A 24673-nucleotide genomic window follows, 5' to 3' on the forward strand; every position below is an offset into this window, starting at 1 on the left:
TTATAACAAAACCCAAGTACTATTTAAACATAGAAACACACCCAAAATCAACCCCAAAGTCAACTTTTTGGGTGTGTTTATAAATGGATTTTGAGTGTGTGTAATGATGGATTTTGGGTGTGTTTATAAAGTGTTTTGGGTGTTGAATTTTTTTATAATTTCAACCTCCATTTTGGGTGTTTTAGTGAAACTCCCAACAATTTATTTTCTTTGACAAATCAAGCGGACCCCACTCAGTTGGTTTGGTTGGTGTGGGCAGTTGGATCGGGTTTTTGCCCGCCCACGGGCACTGGGTCCGGTCCACTAACTTCAGGAGAGTTAAGGAATTCTTCCACCATATTCTCGCGGCGGGAAAAGGGTAAATTGGAGAGCGAATTGGCGGGAACAAATCGAAGCCCCGAAAGTTCACATATAAATACAGCCCTACTTCTACTAAACCATTTCTCCAAATTTCAAAACCTCTGATTCGAAAATGGGGAAAAAAAAGAGAGCTAGGGTTTCTGAGCAAAAGCAAGCACGAGAAGTCGAGGAAGAAGAAGAAGAACAACAAAGCGACGAGGATCACAACACCACTTCCACCAACGAGAAGACCCTCTACGAGGTGATTAAGAATTATATTCAAAATTTGCGTGATGTGATTTGATTAACCTATTGATCTCTTTCTATAAGCTAGAAAAATTAGATTTTTGGAGCTTTCATTGCCCTAATTTGGAAAATTGGGGATTTTAAGGCATTAGGTTATGCTTGTTTTGTAGGTTCTTGGCGTCGATAGAAGCGCCTCTCAACAGGAAATAAAGAAGGCGTATTATAAGTTAGCGCTACGACTCCATCCTGATAAAAATCCGGGCGATGAGGTGAACGTCGAAAAAAAATCGTGTTTTTGTTTGATGATTTTCTCTCAACTGTGAACTGTGGATTTTTTGCAAATATAATTTGTCAGTTTTGTTTTATAGGAAGCTAAAGAGAAGTTTCAGCAATTGCAAAAAGTGATATCAATTCTTGGGGATGAGGAGAAACGAGCACTCTATGACCAGACTGGTTGCATTGACGATGATGTGAGTGTAATTTCTTTGTTTTGCAATTTAAAGAAAAACCCATCCTTTGTAACTCGTTCATTTTTAGACAATGCTGTGTGTAGCGTGATAAATTGGATGCATTACTAGAAATGACAAGTAAATGTGTCAATCCTGGTATTCTTAAATTAGAATAACTACTTCGTACTCACTCAACTACTTTGGAAGATCAAATTGGGGGTTTAGATCGTTGGGAAATCCAATGTTGCCTTACTAATCAAATGGTGCTTATTTTGGTTGTGCTTTTTTCATGAGCAGGACCTTGCTGGTGATGTTGTTCAAAATCTGCGTGAATATTTCCGAGTAATATATAAAAAGGTCACAATGTTTTCACCTCTTCATGCTGTCTTTTGATGTAATAATGTTGTTTGTACTTTCTCTGCTTTCTTTAGATTTATGACAACATTACATCAATTGCAGGTCACTGAAGCTGATATTGAAGAGTTTGAAGCAAACTATAGAGGATCCGATTCAGAGAAGAAAGATTTGATTGATCTGTATAGCAAGTACAAGGGTAATATGAACAGGTATTGGTAGTAGTAGCATTGTGTTTATCCTTTTTCCCTTTTGTTTTCCTGTTTGGTGCTGACAGTTGTTTCCCTTGCAGACTCTTCTGTTCAATGCTTTGTTCAGACCCTAAACTTGATTCACACCGTTTCAAGGATATTCTTGATGAGGCAATAGCTGCAGGTGTGGATGTCTTTTAAGCTAAATTTCAAAACAGGGTTTTCAGTTGTTTCTAGTTTAATTACTTGAATATATTGTTGACAATGCGAGTTTATCTATGTGATTGAAGGAGTACATGGGTTTAATGATTCATCAAACCTAGTCATTTCAAATTCATGATATTACGTTATATCTAGTTATTTCTAATACATTGTATTTAGAATTTTTATGGTTCTACCGAATATAAGCTTATTGTCAAACTCAAGATCCTAATTTATTGTTTTAAATGATGTCTTAGACCAGGTTTGCTTGCTTCAACTTATAGATGCCCTACCACAAAACTTACATCATATTCTTTGTGTAGGGTCATTTAATCTGGGGTTGGACATGGTTTAATTGTTTCAAATTATAGACGCCCACAGTACAACGGCAGACACTCAGATTAACCTGAATGTTGAATCAGATTCCCCCTTTAGTTAGCTCCTTAGTGTGGTCTTGCCATTTGGATTCTTTCCTCTTGACAGTGCTTCAGTTTTTTTGGGTTCAACGAATGAACCTTTATAAGAGTCTTGATCCAATCATTTTGAGTCGGCTACACGAATCTTGGTCCTCCGTTTTGTCCTATGACAAATCATTTCTTGTAATTCACATCCTGTCATATATTTAATAATTACTTTTACTCATCCAAGCTCTATCATCTATCTTGATTAAGTCACTCCTGATTGGTGCATCTATCAATCGTTGTTGAACATGCCTAACTGTCATGGTTGGGTCTCTCATTTTATCTCCAATGGTTGTTATTGGCACATCCTTAAAGTCATGGAAATCAAACTTTCTTTGCAAGTAATGTTAACAACATTGATGTACTTGGCATACTGAATTTTCCTGGATTTAAGGGTGTGCTTGAGTATCTTTCATGTTGCTGACTCTCTCTCTCTCACTCACAGGAGAACTGAAATCAACCAAAGCCTACACGAAATGGGCAAAGAAAGTATCTGAAGCAAAACCTCCTACTAGCCCTCTAAGGAGGAAGGACAAGTGAGTACTTTGCTACAAGTTTATTTAATTGCTTAAATTTAATGTTTAGCTCAATCAAGAAATGAAAAACCTTTATGGTTAAATATTTTACAGACCAAAGAAACAGTCAGAGGATCTGTATGCCATCATATCTCAGCGCCGAAATGAGAGGAAAAACCAGTTTGATTCAATGTTCTCTTCTCTAATTTCCAAATACGGCGGGAGTAGTGCTGCTTCAGAACCCTCAGAAGAAGAATTTGAGGCAACACAGAAAAAACTTGAAAGGAAAATGTCCTCCAGAAAATCAAAGCACAAGTAACTTGACCTCCTGATAACGTGCACAAATTTCTTTTCGCAAACAATGTAATGCCCTTTTGTTAGATATCTAAATGTGCATGGAAATTGTATGTGACCTTTTCTTCTGTTCATAGTTTTAGATGCATTTTCCCAATGCTAATGTCCTTGTGACCAGCCAGTTAAATTATCTTTTTCACTGAGGGTTTTTGGTGGTGTTGGAATTTTGCGTTACAATGAAAGTTTCGGGTGTTGGGTAGCTGCAACTTTCTAGATGGCCAATTGCTCCTTGAAAGTCTTTCTTAGACAGTTGAAAATTTTGAAGATATTGATTCCTTTTCTGTGTTAGTTGGTAAACCGCGGAGTATCTATCACCCGTCAAATTGGGATGAACGATACATCTCCCAATAGCTTTAGTTTTTAGAGGTGTTTTAGGTGTAGCTTTGAAGCTTTGAACCAAAATGTTGGTAACATTAGTTTCTTTTTCAGTATTCTTTAAAGATAAGGTAAATTTTTATCTTTTCCATTTCCTTTTTTCACAAATTTTACGTTCACGTCAATTGACTTGATAGTCAACCTAATGAACGCAATACAAGGTTTTCAAAATGCTAGATTAGAGTCATAGATCAAAGTGAAATATCACCAAAGTTAAGTTTTTGGACTCTAATTGAGAATGTTTCCATGATTAGTTTTTTCTTTTAACAAGCGATATTGAGGGAATAGATAATCGAATTTAGGGCTTTAGGTGTATGAGTAAATTCTCTTAATCACTTGAATTGTAAGTCCCTTTTTTTTATCTTCCTAGACAAATGAGCCATCATGGTCAACTTCAAACATCTTGGTGAGTTTTTATTTTTCTTCTCCAAATTTCTTAAAGAATTATACAGACAACTCATGAGATATTAAAAGAATAATTTCAGTAATAAACAATTTAGAGACCGAGTATTAAATGGAACCACAGCGACTAAAGTGGACCAGCACGAATTGTAGAAAACCCAAAATAGAAACCCAAAAAACAAAAAACAAATAGATTTTTAAGTTCCAAGGACAGAGACATCATAACTACGCGCTGGAAAAACATTCCCTGGTGAGACTCTCTCTCTCTCTCTCTCTCTCTCTCTCCTCATGAATCTGAAAATGCAAGCAATGCTTTGCTTTTCTCTTTTAAGTCTTCATTCTCTTCAATACCTGTCACTTTAGCTTTTGGCCTCCCGAGCCCTCTCCTTTCTCTCTCTCCCCCACAAAACCAACTTTCTATTTGGTAGATAATCAACTTCCAATTAAGTATAGTTTTATTAAAGATTACACAATTAGCTGCCTCATTTGGTTTTACTTTGAGACTGCCCTTCCACCCTCTCATCTCTAACTCTCTCTACTCTTTTTTTTGGGTAAGTCATCACACTCTTAATCATCATTTCAGTGCTCTTGTTGCTTTTACTTGAGTTTGTCCTTCCACCTCTCTTTCCTTCTGTCTTTGTCTCAGTCTCATGTATTGTTGTGATACTCATTATTATTCTGGAATTTAGCTTTACTCATTTATCTCTCTCTCTCCCTCCCTCTTTCTCTCTCTTACCTATAAGATCTCTCTAGTTTTTGGGAAATTTAGTAGCCTCAAAGTCTCAAGACTCTCCCTGTGAGGAGCATTACAGAGCTGTTGGTGCTTTGCAAGCTGATTATTGCGTTTTTTTTTTTGTTTGTTGGCAATTCTGCAAGTTTTTCTTTTCTGGGTTTTTAAATTTTGGGTCGAATTTTGCTATAAAGCAGCAAATTTTCTTGGTACTATATGAATTGAAGGTTATGAAATTGATCCAAATTGGGTGAATGTAGCAATTTTGACTCTTCCACCGAAGCTGGGTTGACTTACTGAACTGTGTATCTTCTGGGTTTTGAAGGTCTTATTAGGTGACTATGGAGACTGATGATGGTGAGATGAAGTCAAAGATGGAGGATTATGAAGTGATAGAGCAGATTGGGAGAGGGGCATTTGGAGCTGCTTTTCTTGTTCTTCATAAGACTCAGAAAAAGAAGTAAGAGTATTTTCTACTAACCTTTTTTTAAAAATAATTTTGTGTACTTTTAAAGGGATCTTTTCTTAAATAATGTAATTCTTGTAATCTGCTAGACAATTATGTAATTAAAGACAGAATTTAGCAAGAAAACTGAATAATGGGGTAATGGGAACTGTCTGATTTTTTCTATACACTTTATCAAAGTTTACATCGCAGGGTATGAATTTTCACAAGAAAGGTAATCGAGAATCCAAAATTCTGTATTTGATTGATAGTACGATTGGTACCCAGCTCAACTTGATTAAACCTATGTTTTGCCAACTGCGTTTAATTAATAATTATTGAGTTTTTCTTTTGATAGGTATGTATTGAAAAAGATTCGTTTGGCTAAGCAAACAGAGAAGTTCAAACGCACAGCTCACCAAGAGGTTGCTTTCTCAAAAACTGTTTGCATATTGTTAAATGTAGAACTGGTTGTCAGCTACAATTTTTTATTTTTCAAATTGTTCCATTTTTCAACATGATACATAACCAATCAAAGGGTTAGGTTTTGTTTTGTTGTTTTCTCCCTCTTTGTGTATCAGCTGTACTCTGAGAATGAATCAAATGTAGCATAAAATATCCATCTTTCCTGTTTTCTTGGCAATCAAAATAGGATATATAAGCTCCAACTTCATTCTTTGCTTGTCCATATCAGTACTGTCATTTCTACCTCTTGGGCTACAATTCATGTACAAATACCAAGATCTGTTTATGTAACAATCTACTGGGAAGTGCGTTCTTGAAACGATATCCATATGAAAACAGAAGAAACAAGCATGCTTTTGCACAGACATTTGAAATATGTATCTCATAACTACAATGATCCTGGATTGTAACCTTCTGGTTGGATAATCCCCTGTTATATCCACTTAGAAAAGACGATAAAACTTGTTTTGTCCTCCAGCTCAATACTCTATCACTAGTGTTTTTTTTCTTTTCATTAATGTGTTTCTGATATTCTATCTAGTTTTCCACCCACCATATATGAAGAAACGCTTAATTGTCAATGTCCTTCAAGTGAGACTGAAAGATGTGTTCCCTCAATTTCTTTTGCAGATGAATTTAATTGCAAAGCTAAACAATCCATATATCGTGGATTATAAAGATGCTTGGGTTGACAAGGTAAATCTGTGATTCTTTAATAAAGTTCTTTATATTTGAATACGGCTTGAGAGTATAAATTTGGAGAAGTCTTTCGCTGTTGTAACAATATTTCACTTCATACATGCATGCTTAAACGTTTATATTTTCTGTAGGGAGACTGCGTATGCATTGTTACAGGCTATTGCGAAGGAGGTGACATGTAAGTAACAACAATGTGGATCATTGCTGTTCTAGATATGTTTTCTCTGGTATGCTAGAATGCCCTTTTTCTTCTTTAAATGAGGAATTGATTTGAAACAGCTATTTTTTAAAACATCTTTTTTGCTTCTGTAACAAGTTAAAACACTTATTTCAGTCCTTAATTCTCATCCAAATATTAGCTTGAAACTCATTGATAATCCACATGATTTTTGGACGAAATATAGGAGGAAATTTAGTATCATATTTTTCATAGTCAACATGTTAAACTACGTATATATACTGTTCAGTCCTGTTCTTCTAAAGTCCATAAATAAGGTCCTTCAATGAAGTCTTGTTTCTCAGTCCTTAGACCAGATATTGGACAGCCATGCTGCATCTCAACCGTCTATATCTAATCTATTAGATGAGAATTAAGATCTCATTTAAGGAACTTCAGGGAGTATTGATTTTTCCTTTTCAATATTACATAAGAATTAGAGAATCAATCACAATACTTCCCATGATTAACGAATGAGAAACAACTCATTTCTTAACAGAGCTGAGATGGTAAAGAAGGCCAGAGGACAATTTTTTCCAGAGGAGGTAATCAGTGAAACTTCACGTCCTGTATATGTACCTATGTAAAGGGTAGAAACCAACTGCTCTCTGTTGCCATTCTGTTTTGCCCTGCAGAAGCTCTGCAAATGGCTGACTCAATTGTTGCTAGCTGTGGACTACTTGCACTCCAATCGTGTACTTCACAGGGATCTTAAGGTAATATAGTGTACGTGTAGTTGCAGTGAAGATAAATACATATGATGTTTGTTTTAATACAAATATAATGTTTGCAGTGCTCCAACATATTCCTTACAAAGGACAATGACATCAGACTTGGTATGTAGACATAATGATTGCTAAGAGAAGCGATGTTTTTCTGCATAAGGTTTGGCTTCCATGTATTGATGTTTTTAAAGATATGTATATCTTACATGGACCTTGTAGGTGACTTTGGACTCGCAAAACTACTCAACACGGAAGATCTTACTTCTTCGGTATGAACTCGCATTTACATTATTTAATTGTCTTTATGCCCACCTACAGAACTGTCTCTTAAAACTTTGTACGTCTCTTCTTTCATGAAAACTTCCATAGAATAGTTACAAACTTCTCTTGCTTCCCCACCACCAAGCACTATATTCAAACATTCCAAGTTTGACAAGGCCACCTTATCTTAGAGAGGATAGTTCCTCAGTATTTGTGGCTGAACTTCTAGAATGTCTGTTAAAACCTGCAACTACTTCACTAAATCCACTTATGTCAGTTCATTTTCAATCCCTATATTTTCAACATAGGTTGTTGGAACTCCAAACTACATGTGTCCTGAGCTCCTTGCAGATATACCTTATGGCTATAAATCCGATATATGGTCGCTTGGTAAGAACTCTAGAATCTTATAGTTATATTTTTACAGGCTCATGCCCATGATTTTGAATAGATATAATTTTTATTTTCTATTGGTTTTAAGGTTGCTGTATGTTTGAGATTGCTGCACATCAGCCTGCATTTAGAGCTCCTGTAAGTATAAGCTTGAGCATTTGATGTTGCATTGATATTATTGGCTGCCAAAGATGCGTCTAAACCTGTTGGCATATATTTTTGAGTAAATAAATCCTATAAATTACCTGATTAAACAGGACATGGCTGGGCTTATCAATAAAATTAACAGATCCACCATTTCTCCTCTACCAATCGTGTATTCTTCCACACTGTGAGTAATATCTTCAAAATCATCAGACATAATGGTGCTATTTTAAATGAATATTCTAACTGCATATTTCCTGTCTTTTCTTTTCTAATTTATCAACTTATATGGTATGGCCTCCGGATCACAGGAAACAAATCATAAAGAGCATGCTGAGAAAGAGTCCAGAACACAGACCAACAGTGAGTTAGCTAACCCCTGACTTGCATGATGTAAAGAATTTGAGGACCATTATTTTTTCTAATACTCCCATAATCTATTACGTTAGGCTGCAGAGTTATTAAGGCATCCGCACTTACAACCATACCTTCTTCAATGTCGCAATGCATCATCTGTTTTTCTTCCAGTAAAGCCAGTAAACAACTTGAAAGATAAAACTACTAGAAAATCACCGCCTAGCAAACCCAGTGGTGGCAAAGACAACAGAGACAAAGAGGCTGGAACACTGAACCACCTGGAAAAGGTCCATCCATTTGAGAGCGGTGCTGATGTGACACATAGGTATATAACAAACATTGATAACCCTGTATTCAAAGTTAGTGCAGAAGAGCTTGAAATGAAGAGGGTTGGCTGTTCTATGGAATTATCCAATGCCACTGATGCTTCAAAAGATGGACCAACTGATTCAGAAGCATCTGTTTGCAATGGAGATAAGCAAGCTGACACTATCAGCATACACCAAAAGGAAAATACCGAGTCTGACATTGAAATTACATCAGAGAGCACACCAAATTCTCAAAATGAAGAACGAGAAGAACCTGCTGCTACAAATTTCAAACAGTTGCCAGAGGTTGATGTCAAGACTCCAAACAATGAAGATGGAAAGGCATGTAGAGACCAACAAGATCCTGAAGGAGCTAGAACAGAAGGAGAGGGTGCTAAAGAAGAGAATTGTAGGGAATTGGTGGTGCCCAGTGTAGGCTGTGCCAACAAAGTTGGATCCCCTGATGATAAATGCTCGTCATCAGCTAAATCTGAGGTGGAACCCGGAAGCTGTTTACCGAAGGAAAGTTCCAACGGATATCCTGTAGGTGGTCACCTGGACTACTTGTCATCTGAAAGCAAAAATGATTGCTCCATACAGAAAGAAAAAGATGAAGTGGGAGCAAAGGCAGACAATAATAATTGCTCCACGCAGACAGAAAAAGATGATGCTCATGTGGTTAATCAGGCACCAAGTGACATCTCCTTGAGCACACTAACTGCAATGGGTGGTGATGATTCCAAGAGTGACTGGGAAAATCCAAGTCAGCAAAGAGCTGACGCCCTGGAGTCTCTGTTAGAGGTATGTGCGCGGCTATTAAAGCAGGACAAACTTGAAGAGCTTGCTGGGGTGCTAAGACCATTCGGAGAAGATGCTGTCTCGTCTAGAGAAACAGCCATCTGGTTGACAAAGAGTCTCATGTCTGCACAAAAATCTAATGGAGGATCCTAATTTTTGATGGGCATTTGTCTGTAATTTATTCAATCTTGTTTACAAAAGAAAAGAAAAGAAAAGGTATTTGTTTCATCTTCTTGACATAAATTTGTTTGTCAACCAGAGTGGTGTTTGAACATTGAAGATTAGAGTCGGAAATGACATATTGCTGAATGTAACTGAACATTGGCCGTAATAGAAATTGGATGTGAAAACTTTTACTGCTGTCTAAATATGCATTGTAATTGCATGCTACATTTATTCTTTTAGTTTTGGCCTTATGAGGTGAGCCATAGAATAGAACAAAGTTTTGAAAGAAAACAGGCAACTGAATTTAAGCAAGTAGAATATATAAATCATTAAGATTCAACAACATTGATAACATAAATAAACATCCTTACTTCTCTTGGGAATCCCTTCTTCTAAGTACTTATTTAACTCTCATAGTCTCATCAAGAATTTTGTATTCCCTGAGCTTACTGCAGGTAATAGCCAAAGAAGGACATGAGGAAGGCACCAGCCAAAGAGCCGACAACGGGCATGGCGGAGGCGGCGCCTGATGGGCTGGGGGCATGAGCTGAGGTTGGTGTGCCGGTTGCAGAGGAAGGAGTTGGGGAGGCTGCTGAGCTTGTGGTGGTACCGGCTGAGCCCACGGGGGCTGCTGAGGCCTTGGGGGTAGCAGCACCAACACCACGAGCAGCAGCAGCAGCAGCTGCTAGTGGGTCCTTGGGGAGGTCAGCTGCCAAGACTACGCTCACGAAGGCAGCGACGACGATGATGGCAAGGGAGATCTTCTTCATTTCCATGATGAATTGTTTGAAGTGAGAATAAGTTGATCAACAACAGCTGCCTTAGAGATGAATATGAAGTAACTTTTTATTTCTTCTTTGTTTACTGCAGGTGCTGATGAATGTAGATGAATTGGAGAGTTCAATATATAGGGAGCATTTTGGGTTATTATTAGAATCAAACAGTTGTTGTTGGTTAAAAATGGGTCATTACATGCTTGGTTTTGCACGGTATAAGGAATTATTGAACGGTATTTTTGCATATTAGTGGTCAGAAACGAATTCAAATGTCTTAATTTGCATGAAATAAACAAGAAAAATGGAACCAAATTAAGAAACAACCATTTTAATTTGTTTGGTGCAATGTTGGCCCTGCACCCTATTAATCTTCACAAGAAAAAATGTCACTTTGGGCATTTTTCTAAAAGCATTTCTACATTATCTGTTCAATATATACTTATCAAGGATTAAACATGGAACATCCAATAATGTGATGTGATGATGTTCGATTGTTCAAATTTGATGTATCCAAAGTTAACAAATGTTTCTTTTCTTCTACCATGTCAAAAATTTCCAAATCATCTATTTACGGCTGAGAATTTCTATAGGAGTTTATGCCTTTATATTTTTAGTATCATCATATACGAGTTTATTTTTTGTGCACGAATTTTGTTCACTCACACACTATCACAGTATCATGGAGGCTCGAACATGAGACTACTAACCTGCAAGTCAATATCATTTTTCACTTGGCTAGAACCCGTTGACAATTCTTATAAATCTTCATATTGAATCATATCTTTGACCATTGATCATCTTTAAGCGCATACTCACAGTTGGTTATGAAAAATTCAGAACTTAAGCTAAACAGTTGGCATAGGCCTTCCATACATAGTTAAATGAAAAAAAAACTGGTTTGATAAGTACACCAAAAATATAGGTACAAAATTCGCCTAAAATAAAATTTAAAGAATTTGCTACACATAGACTAGTAATTAATTCAAAGATCTGCTCTTCCAGCAGATCTAGGGAATGGCATACAATCCTTAATATTGTCGAGCCCAGTAGCAAATTGAACCATTCGTTCAAAACCCAAACCAAAACCACAATGCTTTACAGTCCCATAGCGCCGCAAGTCAAGGTACCACTCATATGGCTCAATTGGCAGCCCCATCTCCTTCATCCTGCAATAATAGTTTCATCAAACAATACATACATTTCTCAGTTCAGACTATCCATTACTCAAATTATGGGGAGGGGCAAAACAGCTGCTATGGAAAACATTGTGCACAAGCCATCAAAAAAGTTTAAAAAAAAAACAGATGCAGATAAAAATTACTTAAAACAGACCAAAACACTCATACCTGCTCAGCATAACATCATAACGCTCTTCCCTTTGGCTTCCCCCTATCAACTCACCCACCTGAAATATAAGAAAAACATAAACAGCACACAAATTACACACAATGCTCAAGTATATACAACAGAGCAATGAACTCAATGATATAAATTTAATGTTCGGAGTATAATGCCCACCTTTGGTACCAGGACATCCATAGCAGCCACTGTCTTTGAGTCATCATTGAGCCTCATGTAGAATGCTTTGATCTCTTTAGGGTAATTGTAAACAATAATAGGCTTCTGAAACTTAATCTCAGTCAAGTATCTGCACGAAACCAAAGCGATAAATTGGTAAGTTGATTTAATCAGAAACTGTAACAATACGAACAACGGAATAAAGCTATGAAACTACCTTTCATGCTCAGATGCCAAATCAATCCCCCACTCTACATGGTTCTCAAACTTTTTACCATTTTTCACAGCCTCAGTTAGCAGCTCCACTGCTTCTGTATAAGTAATCCGTGCAAATGGTGTTTTAGCAGACATTGTTATACGGTCAAGGCAACTTTTATCAATCTTGTCAGCAAAAAATTCCATATCTTCCATACAATGGTCAAGTAACCACTGACACATAAATTTCACATAATCCTCTGCACAATCCATATCATGCTGCATATGCACAAACTAAACATTAAAATCATAAATGTATATTGAAAGAACTACACTAAATTTAAGCTTCACGTACCTCAAGCTCTGCAAATGCCATTTCTGGCTCCACCATCCAGAATTCTGCCAAATGCCTTGAAGTATGTGACTTCTCAGCTCGAAAAGTTGGCCCAAATGTATAGACGGTACTAAGAGCGCATGCGTAAGATTCGAGTTGTAGTTGGCCAGAAACAGTCAAAAAGGCTTGACGGGCAAAGAAATCTTGGCTATAATCAATCTTCCCATCCTTTTGAGGGATACCGGGTTGAAGCTTAGATCTCTCCTCCATCTTCAAGACATTCTCCTTTGCCTTTTGAAGCTCAGCCACAGCAGCGCCAATTTCCTGCTTACTTGCTTTAGCAGATTTGAGTTGAGCAACATCATTTCCTCTCTGCTTTATAATAAGGTTGGCAGATTCTATGTCTACTTCTGATGGAGGAGGGTTCTTAATCAGATTCTTTTCCAATTTTTCAGCTTCACTAATCAAGGTAGTGACTTGAAACATCTCACCAGCACCCTCACAATCACTGGTGGTGATATTTGGAGTGTTCACGTAGCGGAATCCATGCTCATGGAAAAATCTCTTGGTTGCATATGACAGTTCATCTCTGATTCTAGCAACCGCGCCCATCTGAAAGCAAATACACGACAATCAAACACTAGTTACCAAAAGCACAACAAGTCCTACAATGCAAACAGGGTTACTTACTGTGTTGGTTCTGGCACGCAAATGGACATAGTCCCTCAGAAGCTCAAGGGGGAGCCTGGTCTTCGGCAATGGGTACTTCGACGCGTCAACCACACCCACATGGATCACCTTCTGGACTTGAAGCTCCACCTTCTGCTTTTTCCCATCTGGAGGTAGCTTAAGCACGCCATCCACTAGCAAGCATGTACCAGTCAGCACAAGCTGCCCAAGGTCACCCTTGTCTGCTTCCACAATGACCTGAAGGTTGCTAGCGCATGACCCATCATTCAGCTCTAGGAATGCAAATGCATCCTTGTCTGCCTTCCGGCCAGTTTTCACCCACCCACCAACCTGGGCCTGCTGCCCTGCTAACCCATCATATAGCTCAAACTTTTAACTTGATCTCACATTATTTGCATATTAATAACAAATTCATAAACTCGTATTTTAATCAATAACAAATTCATATTCTATACACAAAAACATAAAAAAAACAAATATATAACCAAATCCTACGTTTCATATTCTATGCATAAAAACGTAAGAAACAAACAAACATATACACAAACAAGACATTAAAAAATGACAAAAAGTTATTTTTGGTCTTTGTAGTTTGCCACTTTTATCATTTTGATCCTTATCGTTTCAATTTGATCATTTTTGTCCCTTTAATTTTCAATTTAAGCAATTCAATGACAAATTATAATTTCTGTCAAAATAGAGTAATTGCTGTTAGTCATTGGGGGACATTTCGGTCCAAAAACAAAAGTAACCAAAAAATTAACTAAAACCCCGAAAAAAAAAACACACACATTTTATTTAAAAAAAAAAAGTAACCCAAAAAATAAGGAAGATTCCTGCGCGCGGATGTTTTCTCCCCCAATTCCCCCATAACCACCACCCACAAGCTCCAACCCCCAAACGAACCCAGAACCCACAGACCCACCCCTCCTCCCCCATCACAGATCCAAACCCATCCTCCCCCTACAGAGAGTTACCTGGGCCGCCTTTTTCTTCTCCCCTCCCATTGGGAGGTAGGTGATCTGGGTTTGTTTGTTTTTATTTATTTATTTATTTTTTTGGTTACAAGTTATTTATTATTTGATTCTTGTGTTTATTTGATTTTAATTTTTTTTCAATTAATTTAAACAATAGAGAAATTTTAATTTTTGGATCAAAATGCCCCTCAACAACTAACTGCAGTTAATCTATTTTGACAGAAATTGTAATTTGTCATTGAATTGCTTAAATTGAAAACTATAGGGGCAAAATTGATCAAATTGAAACAACATGGACTAAAAACGACTTTTTTGCCTTAAAAAATTTCAATTTTTCAACCTTAACAATGTTTGAAAAAATAAAAGACAGAAAACAATTGTTTATTTAATTAGATATCAAAATTTTCTGCAATTTCCCTTTTGATGTACATAATCAAAACGATTTTCAGATGCTCCTGTCTCAATATTAGAATTAGGTACATATGAGATAACTTCAGATATTTCAGTATGTTTTTTTTATTTTTAAAATCCATCAATTCTAGGTTGTTTCTTCATCTACAAACCAATTACAAATTTTATGAAGGACATGATTCATAAATTTTACCACCCAAAAAAATTCATATTCTATGCGTAAAACATATAACTATATTCTCATATTCTATGCAAAAAAAATTTCACTCATATAAACATACACAAATATATTCTCATAAAAAATAAATAAACAAAGGAAGAAAACTGTGACTATGTAAAGTTATCTAACTTGGAATTAAAAAATTTGAAGCAGGAGCTTGGAGAGCAAACAACCAAATTCAATTTTTTTTTTCTTTTGATGTGTGCAACTGCTTCAAACTAAGTTTATGTTGCTTTGTATAGGAATAAAAATTAAAATCACAATCCTTTTTTATTTGGGTAAAAGTCTACTTCCTATTTAATAAAGGAGATTTTTTAAAACTTTATTTAATTGACTGTTTTTATTTTTTATTAAGTATATTGGTGGTCCTCAAAATCACTTTTAGTTCTTTTACTTCCTATTTCATACAAAATAAAAAATAAAAAAAGAAGAGAGAAACGCAATAGTTTAACACAACTACCAACCTACCATTGAAGGCAATTCAATGTTTTCTTTTTTCGCTTTCAAAAGTCCAATACAAAAGACCATGGCTATGTCAAGGATACAGAGCAAAACACAAGGTGGTCTGAAATTATCCCAATGGATAATATCTGAGACAAAATAGGATGGCAAAGTTTACAACCATTGATTGGGAATTTCTAGATCATTCGTGTGTTGGAAAGGAAAGATTTTGGAAGAGGCAACATGGATCAACGGATGTCTGAAATCACTTAATGTTTCAGGCCAAATGACAAACTTCATGTAAACGAAATCGAATTACATACACACATGAAGCTATAAATCAAACCAATAAGAAACCTGACGAAAACTTACCCGATTGCAGAGAAGATGAGATGAGCCACTAAGCTGAAGGGTTGTGGCTTTCAGACTTTGTTTGATGGTGTTGAAATTTGATTTTCAAATAGTTGCTGTCTAAATAGGATTTGATGTAATCCCAGAACTCTTATAAGCCTAAAAAACAATCCTTGTCGTACAAGGATTACAATATAAATAGGAAATTACTTGCAGCAAACAAAGTAGACCTTATTGAACGAGCCTGCAACTTCCCTTTTTTAAAAAAATAAATAAAATTTCTTTTCACGACTCCACAAGAATCATCTCCCTTTTCTGCAAAGTCTTCTTGTTTTTTTGGTCAGTAAGGGGAAGGAAACCAAGTCTCTCAGCATGTAAACAGCACCTCACAGTTTCTTTTCATCCCATATCAGAATCAGTATATGAAAAAAAAAAAAAGATTATATGATCAAAGGGGTAGAATAAGTTATTGGGCGTAATTAGAAGACACTGAAAAGAAAAATTAGAAGAAAAAAGAAGAAGAGAAACGATGAAGAAGAAGAGAGGAGAGGCGCTGCAGGAAGTTTTTAGGGTTTTAGTTTTTATTTTATGTTTTACGCAAATTATTTTTTAAAAATAAAATATTGTGATGTGTCAACTCTCAACACCCTTGGATTAAATTTAATGAGGTGGCATATGGAGAGCAAAAGTTAATCAAATTATGATAGAGAAAATCAAAACAGAGGATCCGAATCCTTGATCAGAACACTTCTCTATGAGGTAGAGCCCTCAGGATCTTGAGAATTTATAAAAAATAGCCAAAACTTGACCCCTAATTTCAAAAATGTCAATTTTTGTCAAACATTTCAAATATAGCCAAAAACTCACCTAAATAGACACAAATACCCTCAAATTTAAAACCCACATAAACCTGAAAAAGAAACTTTATTAATAAAACTTCGAAATATTTTTAACCCATGTTTGTATAGAAGAACATAAATTGATTTATATCATCCTATTTATTGATAAATGAATAAATTTGTTTTCAAAGGGTGATGCAATAGATTATGGACAATGTGTAGAAGAGAACACACTCGCATCAAAAGTAACCTAAGTAAACTAAAAGTATCAATCCAACTAGGGGCAGAGGTATAGTCCCTCCACAATTTGTTCTTAACACAGTAAAGCCTGGGTTTTTGTTCATATATTTAACAATGCAAACCATATAATCATTCTAATGGCCCCCCAATTGCAATCCATAATAACTTCATTTATAATTATGTATAAAATGTTTGTGGCCCATTACACAACTGACATTAAAAAAAAAGAAAAAAAGGAAGTATTAATCCTCTAATAATCAAACCGATGAGCCAAGGGAATAGAAAATAGTTTGACAAAAAAAAAAAGGAATAGAAAATAAATATTTAAAAGAAAATGAGATTTTATCAGTAGACTTTTCCGTTTTGATACATGAAATTGAGTACAAAGTTCTAAAAAAATTGTCCATTTTTTCATATATATATATATATATTATTGATGCAAGATTGATTTTTTATGTTCCTATACTTGTATTACGGTTCGGCCCCCTACACATACAATCTTGGCATTATCCAACACAACATTAGTAAAATAGCTAATAACTTAATAATATGCAGCAAACAAAACTAAAGCAGATTAATAAAATAGGAATCCCATGATAAGTTCTAGAACGCTGCTCCTAGAAAATTACATACTAAAATGCAAATTAAATTTAAAAGGGAAGTTAGAAGTTAGGCAAGGAAGTTTAAAGTGCAATAATCTGCAGACAGAGGAAACTTTTATCTTGATGTGAATGAAAAAAGTCTGGCTTATGTTTCTTATGCTTCACAATTCAGATTCACAGTATACAATTTCTGTTTAATTCACCAACAAAAAAATGTTGTTTTTCAATGGTTTTTGGATGCCCTATATGTAATATAATTTAGTATGAAGATTAAACGAAGAAGAAATTGAACGAAGAATCAAGGAAAAACTGCACTCACCGTTTGACTAAGGCAGAAATACGTATGCAAACATATGTATAAAGATTCCCAATCTAATAGGGTTTTCTTTTGTAGGTTTATGTGGATTTTAAATTTGAGGGCATTTGTGTCTATTTAGGTGAGTTTTTTTTGTTATATTTGAAATATTTTACAAAAACTGACATTTTTGAAATTAGGAGTCAAGTTTTGGCTATTTTTGATAAATTCTCCTGGATCTCAAGACTTGATCCTCAATTTTTATTTTTATTTTCAATTCAAACGTACCCAAAGGCCAAGGACCTACAAGTTTTTGGGCCACGAGTTAAGACCATAAATCACCTGATGCTTTGATACCACTTGATCCAAATTAGAATTTATTTTTGGACAATAATCACTTTTGTTTTCAATAAGATTGGCAATTCAATTAGAAGAATAGAGGCAATATTCAATTAACGAAACTAGCATAGCCAGTCAAAATACATGAAATAAACGTGATCCTTTCTTCTCTTCGAAATTAATCCATCACGATCTCATGAATCTCATTTTCCTAATTTCCCTTACAAGAATGACTTATTCTCTGATCTGAACCATTACTGAAGGTAATAGCCAAAGAAAGCAAAAATTAAGGCACCAGCCAAAGACCCAACAACCGAAAAGGTGGTGGCGGTGGCGCCGCTTGCCGGGGCAGGGGCAGCAGCCTTGGGGGCAGCAGCCTTGGGGGATTCCTTCTTCTCAGCTGCCAAGACTACACTCATCAAGGCAGCAATGAAGATGATGGCAATTGAGATCTTCTTCATGTCCATGTTGAATATTGATAATTGTTGAATGTGAACTTTGAAGTGAAAATAAATCTAGAGTTCCTGGAGACGAATATGGAAGAACTTGTTTGTTTACTGCTCTGCTTTGATCTAGTTTTTGCAAGTGTGAGGAATAGTGAGGAAATATTGGAGAGGTTTATAGGGAGCACTTTGGGTTATTTTTAGAATGAAACACTTGTCTTCAGTTGTGCTATTAGTTAGGAATAGGTCTTTTACGTGTCTGGTTTTGCATGTCATGAGGAATTTTGTTAACACTTGTTTTTTATTTTTTCATTCGAGTGGTATGAAACGTATCCAAATAAATCTCGTTTTTACACATTCTTACTTCTCTTTTGGTCAAACGTTTTACAATTTCTCTAGTCTTATGGGGTTGTTCTACCATGCTGCTGCTATAGATACAAGTATAAACAGTTGTATGGTTTCGTAACACTTAGGCTATATATGGACACAAGGGGATAAAGATTTTTGACGCAACTAAGCATTCCTTGATATTTGGGAAAGACAAAACTGGTCATGACTCAACTATCAACAAATAAGCCTATATATCCAAATTTGAATCGCATTATAAGCAGATTATTGTATTCTAATCTTACAGTCTCGATCTCTTGGACCACAAGAGTCCAAGATTTTGGTTACCCACCGTTGAATATTAATCTAATGGTTTAAAAAAGTTTCTTAAAAAGAGTGCAAGAGTAAGTAAACCGTTGAATTTACATCAAATGGTGAGTGATCATAAATCTCTTGGACCCCTGTAGTCCAAGAGATTAGGACTGTCTAATCCTATCAAATTATTGATTGAACTTGTATCAAACCATATCAAACAAGCATCATATTTGGATAATATCGGGTTACAATGAGATTCATTTTAAGAGTTAGAAAATATTAAAGGATTTATTGTTATTAGTACTCCAAAATAGTCATCCTTCACTCATCTTTTTCTTATATCTTTTTTTCATTAAGGAGTGTAAGATTACTATTTTGGAATTGGATGTCCGAATATTAGAGCACATATATAATTACCGAAATCGATGTCGTTCTTTTCTTTTTGTATTACATTTTAAGTTCTTGATATTTGATACTTGTATCAAGGTCAGTTTAGAAAAACACTTTGATCCTCACCATGAAACTGTAAGGTTTCGAAATAGGGTCAGTTTAGGACTTTGAGCATTTAGGATTTTTTTTTTTTTTAAGGTAAAAGCAAGAAATATTATTAAAAGCAGATGATGAGACAAATGATACAACTACCATAATATTTAGAACAATACTAGATGCCCCCTAGTGTTACTATAGTACTACATATTGGCTAATATAACTACAACGACAAGGGTGATTGTGTGATTGAATCCAAAATAAAGATACAGTCCATGATTTTTCTTTCCAGGTACACATATACTTCATTTCCATAATCACATTTCTAGGTACAACATAAAGAGCTTAGTATTGCAAGCAATAGACAAAGAAAGACATAAGGGAGGCACCAGAAGACCCTGCAGTGGGAAAGGTAGCAAAGGCGGCAATTGTCGGGCATGGAGCTGCTGCTGTAGCCATTAGCGAATTCAGGAATTTTTCGAAAATGGTGTAATTTTGAAAGGCTAAAAGCTTTAAACAAAATTGACAACCAAATAGCCTTATAATTTAAAGAGATGTTAGGTGAAAGGCCTGTGAAACTCATATATTCTAAACAATAACCCACCCATTTTATAATCTCCAACCAGAACCCAAATTTAAAATAGGCTACCATTTATCCTATTATTTTAAACTATTTTACAATTGATGCCATCCAACTATATATGGTATTAAAACGCAAAATTTTACCATCTTAATTAGTAATGAATGTAAATTATTAGCAATTTCAAAAAAAAAAATTGTAATGGACTTAATCAATACTAATGCCAACCATGAAATTTGTAAAAGACGTAAGCAGTAATTACATATACAAGCAATAGCAATACACCTACAGAAATAAGATCATAATACACTTACTGCATACAAAAGATCCCACTAATTTATCTATAGTAATTTGTAGGTATTCTTAGGTTAATTTACCTACACTTGTAAAGATTGTTTACCTATGTTTTGCAGCTATACTAAGTACAAAATTCACCTACTAATTTACTTATACTTTGTAGGTATACTAGTTCAAAAATATCATACTAATTTACCTATATGTCATTTAAAAAAAAATAGGTATGCTAATTTAATTAGATTGTATCGGTAAATTATTTAAAAAGTAGGTACATTATTTTTTAAGGGAGATTTAGTAATATACCAAAATAGGACCTGAAATTATACAAAAAAAAAAAAAAAAAACTATATGGAATACACTTTAGAAACATACCCAAAAACCATTTACTACCTAAAAAATGAGTGTTGAAGTTCCTATAAATTACATCTTTGCCATTTATTAACTTAAAACAAGTCCAATACAAGACTTAAAAAAAACCCAAAATACAGTAAGCCCAGCCCAGATTTGACCACACAAAAAAAACCCAGCAAGCCCGAAGTACATTGTTAATACGATATCATAGAAGTACATTGTTAATTTCATGTCATAGAAATACATTGTTAATATCATATCATGAAGTACAATGTTAATATCATTTCATAGAAAAGTGTTGTTAATACCATTTCATACAAAAAAAAAAAATTAAAAAAACCCAGCAAGACGTTCAATATATTTGCAAATACCACCTCCAATCGTCCACAATTTCACCATAAACAATAGCAAAGACAAAACGAAATATCTCTACAAGAAGGAAAAAAAAGTACATTGTTAATACTATATCATAGAACTATCTTCCTATTAAAATCACATTCTACATATCATAAACTTCAAGTGCACAGCTATATATAGAGCAAAATATAGAGCATGCTTTGTTACTGAAAATTTGTTAATACTATGTCATAGAAGTACATTGTTAATACTATGTCATTGAAATCAACTCAGTTGCAAATATGAATAGTATAACAACTGTTCATACCACTTACTGAAAGCTAACAACTACATTTCATTTGCATAATAGGTACAATAAAAGTGTACAATTGCAAAAACCCCATGTTCGTAAACTAGCAACCTTGAAAAACATAATGGACAACACAACCCTTTGGAACAAACCTAGGAACCTAGAGCAAAAACCCCATGTTCGTAAACTAGCAACCTTGAAATACAACTGAAATTGAAAGAACAAGTGCTGCAGGAAGACCTCTGAGAATGAATGCGATATAAATTCAAAAAGAAACTGTCGATTTCTTCAAGAAACAATCCTCTTGAAGAAATCAACAAATCAATCCTCTTGAAGAAATCAACAAGAATCTAATCTAACTAGTGATATAACCTACAGACTAGATGCATATATCAGATAACCAAAGCAGATTTTCAAAAATCTCATTTTTTTGGAAAATATGCAGACCTTAGAATGAAGGGAAGAACGATGAAGCACACAATATTCCACACTGAGTCTATGACGGCTACTAGAGCCAAAAATATATTTTATCCCCCAAATCTAGGCAAGAAAAGGAAATTCGATGTCGACTAATGATTGGCGTAATAATAAGACAAACAAAATTGTTATGACAATACCAAAACTGGCTAATCATGGAACACGTGAGTGAATCTAATGGATGACTAGTCATCACATTTACTCAACTAAGCTAAAATATGCAATGCATGATTTTTATTTTTTTCTCTTTATTTGCACTAAGTCACACTTTGTCTTAGTCATAGTAGACCTCTTCAATCCTAATCTATTCTGGACTAATTAAGCTTGAGCATGGTGATTTTACAATAGCAAATATAGTGTTGTCTAAGAAGCCAAAAATTAAACAAGTAGCAAAAGCTAACCTAACACAATGAAAGCCCCAAAAGGAATTCAAGAACCCGTGAACTTTTCTTCAAGAAGGAAAAACTTAATTTATGCACAATCTCTCACTAGAACACACACGTGTGTGCTCGTCCAGCGCACTACACACACACACACACACACACACACACACACACTCTCTCTCTCTCTCTCTCTCTCTCTCTCTCTCAAAATCCATATGAAAAATGTAAAATGAGAGAATTGGTGAGTCCAAACCAGCCCCAGCATTTTTGGTAGGTCAAAAGGACACTTGGGAGCCAATTATTAGACTTATCATAAGCAAAATCATGTGCCTTGATTAAAAATATTGTGCTAGAAATATTTGGCCTATATAGTCATCTAGACAAAGTATTGTGATGTAGATGCTAATTTTCCTAAGGATGCCCATTATAAATGAATGCACAAATTATCTTTGTTTTGTAGCCTCAAAAGCTCTTCAATGTACTTCAACTTTCTAGCAAATATTCCTAATTTTTAAAGATGAGCTAAGAGGAATTACATACATGACAACTAAAGATGAATAGACATGCATATTTGACTAGTCATACATAAGAACACTATAATGCATGCAATGCAATGTATGATTTTTACCTTCAAGGATCTTGATTCCATTTGAATCATGACAAGGTTGATCTCAACTTCTGTAATCATCTTGAAATGCAAACTTAAACTACCCTAAATTTCTTGAGCTTAATTGATTACATACAAGATTACAAATTTGTCAAGAAAAGCTAAAAACATTAGCTAAACAGAAGCTAACAGTGTTGAATCTTTCGTATTAAGAGATACTCGATCCTTATTCAAAAGGGGAGACCTTCATACTAGGGAAAAACCAGCCAAACATTTGGCAAAAAATAAAACAATCAAGTAGACTTCCCATACTATTCATCAAGATGATGAAGAATCACCAAGTAGATACACGTATTATTTCATCCACTGTCAAAATTGAATATCACTTAGGATGGTATCAAGTTTACTTAATGATCAACCTTGATCAAACCTCATTTCGAAACCCATCGATGCAAAGGTCCCATATAAATTCATTAAACATTAAATTAATTTGTACAATCTTTCAACATATATAAAATATAATAAAATAATTCTGAAATGGAAAGAACATTTGAAAAAAATAGAGTGTATATTGCTTAATGTAACTAAAATGACAAGGTGATTGGCGTGCAAACTTCACTCGATGATTATCTAATGGTGAATATATCCAAAACAAAGATATAGACCACCATGTTCTTCCAAGTACATAAAAATCTCGTCATTACCTCATTCTCCTTCATATATATAGCTAAAAACAATCTCCTATTCTCCGAGCTTAATTAGTATTGCAAGTAATAGACAAAGAAAAATGAAAGGAAGGCACCAGCCAAAGAGCCAACAAGGGACAATGTAGTGGGGGTAGTACTGCTTGATGCTTGCGGGGCTGAAGCGGAGTCCTTTGCCGCGGCAGGAGCTTCAGCTGAGACTGAAGCTGTGCCCTCTGGGGCGGAAGCTGCGCCCTTTGGGGCATGCGTGCCACCACCTGAGTGCTTCGGGGCATGTGCCCCGCCGGAGTGCTTCGGGGGATGGGCTTCCTTATTATCAGCCAAGACCACACTCATCAAGGCAGCAAATAGAAGGATGGCAAGGGAGATCTTGATCTTCATGTCCATGGTTGGTGTTTGATGAATGTGAGCTTTGAGTTGATTGGCTTAGAGATGAAAATAATGAGAACACTTTGATAGTTTTGCTTTGGTTCAAGCAACTGATTAAGGCTGATTAATACTGAGCAAATCAATTATGAACAATTTTATAGGGAGAATTTTGGTTATTATTAGAATATGAAACACTTGTGGTCAAGTAAGTGTTGTAGTACTTGCGTGTTTGGCTTTGCATGACATTAGGAATTTGAATGGTGTTTTTAACTTTTTGATTCTCAATCTTCTCTTGATTAGATCTCAATAGCCTAGTGTTTTCAAGGGGAAAAACACAAAAACATCATTGTAAGAGAGAATACAAATATTCTTATTCATGTCTGTATTTCTTCAATATTTTTAGGTTTTACTTTTCTTTTTTCCAAGTTTTAAGATTAATAAAATTAAAATTCTTTTAGGCAAATAGTTTTTTCGGGACAAAATTTTAAGGTTTGCTTTGGGATACTGTGAATTTTTAGGATGAGTGTGTCCATAGACGTGGCAACCTGTCGTGTTTCAATATATAACGCGCATTAGTTTAGTGTAGTATGAAATTATTTCAAGCATATTTTCAACTCGTTATCTTATCATGTCCAAATATACCAAAATCTCATATCAACAACAAAAAGAAAGCATTTTATAATACCAAATCATCCCAGGTACAAATTCTTAGTTTTAAGGTTTTCAAAAGAGTAGGGTGCATTTTATAAACACAAAATCCTAGTTTTAATTTGAACAAAAACTACCCACAAACAAGTCTAGGCCTAGCAGTGCAAGCCCAAGACTTTCACCTTAAGCGGCTGCTCATCCACTTGAGCCCATATATC

At 35.2% G+C, this 24673-nt stretch overlaps 3 protein-coding genes across 8 annotated transcripts; 2 read left to right on the forward strand and 1 right to left on the reverse strand.

The window, feature by feature from the left end:
- Positions 1-340: 340 nt before the first annotated feature.
- On the forward strand, positions 341-3253 carry LOC103339345 (chaperone protein dnaJ 6). The gene is made up of 8 exons (XM_008242621.3): positions 341-601; positions 756-854; positions 954-1055; positions 1332-1391; positions 1494-1600; positions 1681-1763; positions 2687-2777; positions 2871-3253. Exons 1-8 carry the CDS (start codon positions 473-475, stop codon positions 3073-3075), a joined length of 876 nt encoding a protein of 291 aa, XP_008240843.2. The 5' UTR covers positions 341-472; the 3' UTR covers positions 3076-3253.
- Positions 3254-4032: 779 nt separating this feature from the next.
- Positions 4033-10535, forward strand: NEK5 (Serine/Threonine kinase catalytic domain protein). Of its 6 annotated transcripts, none has more exons than XM_008242623.2 (14): positions 4033-4137; positions 4943-5077; positions 5421-5487; positions 6158-6223; positions 6358-6404; positions 6943-6988; positions 7079-7159; positions 7237-7279; positions 7388-7437; positions 7738-7819; positions 7911-7960; positions 8080-8153; positions 8278-8329; positions 8416-9797. In XM_008242623.2, the coding sequence occupies exons 2-14, from the start codon at positions 4959-4961 to the stop codon at positions 9580-9582; spliced, it is 1944 nt and encodes a 647-aa protein (XP_008240845.2). In that variant the 5' UTR covers positions 4033-4137; positions 4943-4958; the 3' UTR covers positions 9583-9797. The 6 variants fall into 6 exon arrangements, 5 of the variants coding, with proteins under 5 accessions (XP_008240845.2, XP_008240846.2, XP_008240847.2 ...); XM_008242624.3 differs by having other exon boundaries at positions 4115-4438; XR_016122693.1 differs by lacking the exon at positions 4033-4137 and adding an exon at positions 10050-10535 and having other exon boundaries at positions 4481-5077; positions 8416-9645.
- Positions 10536-11210: 675 nt separating this feature from the next.
- LOC103339347 (asparagine--tRNA ligase, cytoplasmic 1-like) lies at positions 11211-13243 on the reverse strand. The gene is made up of 6 exons (XM_089042814.1): positions 13108-13243; positions 12439-13029; positions 12106-12362; positions 11889-12018; positions 11717-11775; positions 11211-11536 (listed from the first exon to the last, which is right to left on the reverse strand). The coding sequence occupies exons 2-6, from the start codon at positions 13027-13029 to the stop codon at positions 11353-11355; spliced, it is 1221 nt and encodes a 406-aa protein (XP_088898940.1). The 5' UTR covers positions 13108-13243; the 3' UTR covers positions 11211-11352.
- Between the last annotated feature and the right edge of the window lie 11430 nt (positions 13244-24673).

This window comes from Prunus mume, linkage group LG8 (genome assembly GCF_029339155.1).
Source record: "Prunus mume cultivar Tortuosa linkage group LG8, ASM2933915v1, whole genome shotgun sequence".
In the NCBI taxonomy this organism is placed as follows: domain Eukaryota; kingdom Viridiplantae; phylum Streptophyta; class Magnoliopsida; order Rosales; family Rosaceae; genus Prunus; species Prunus mume.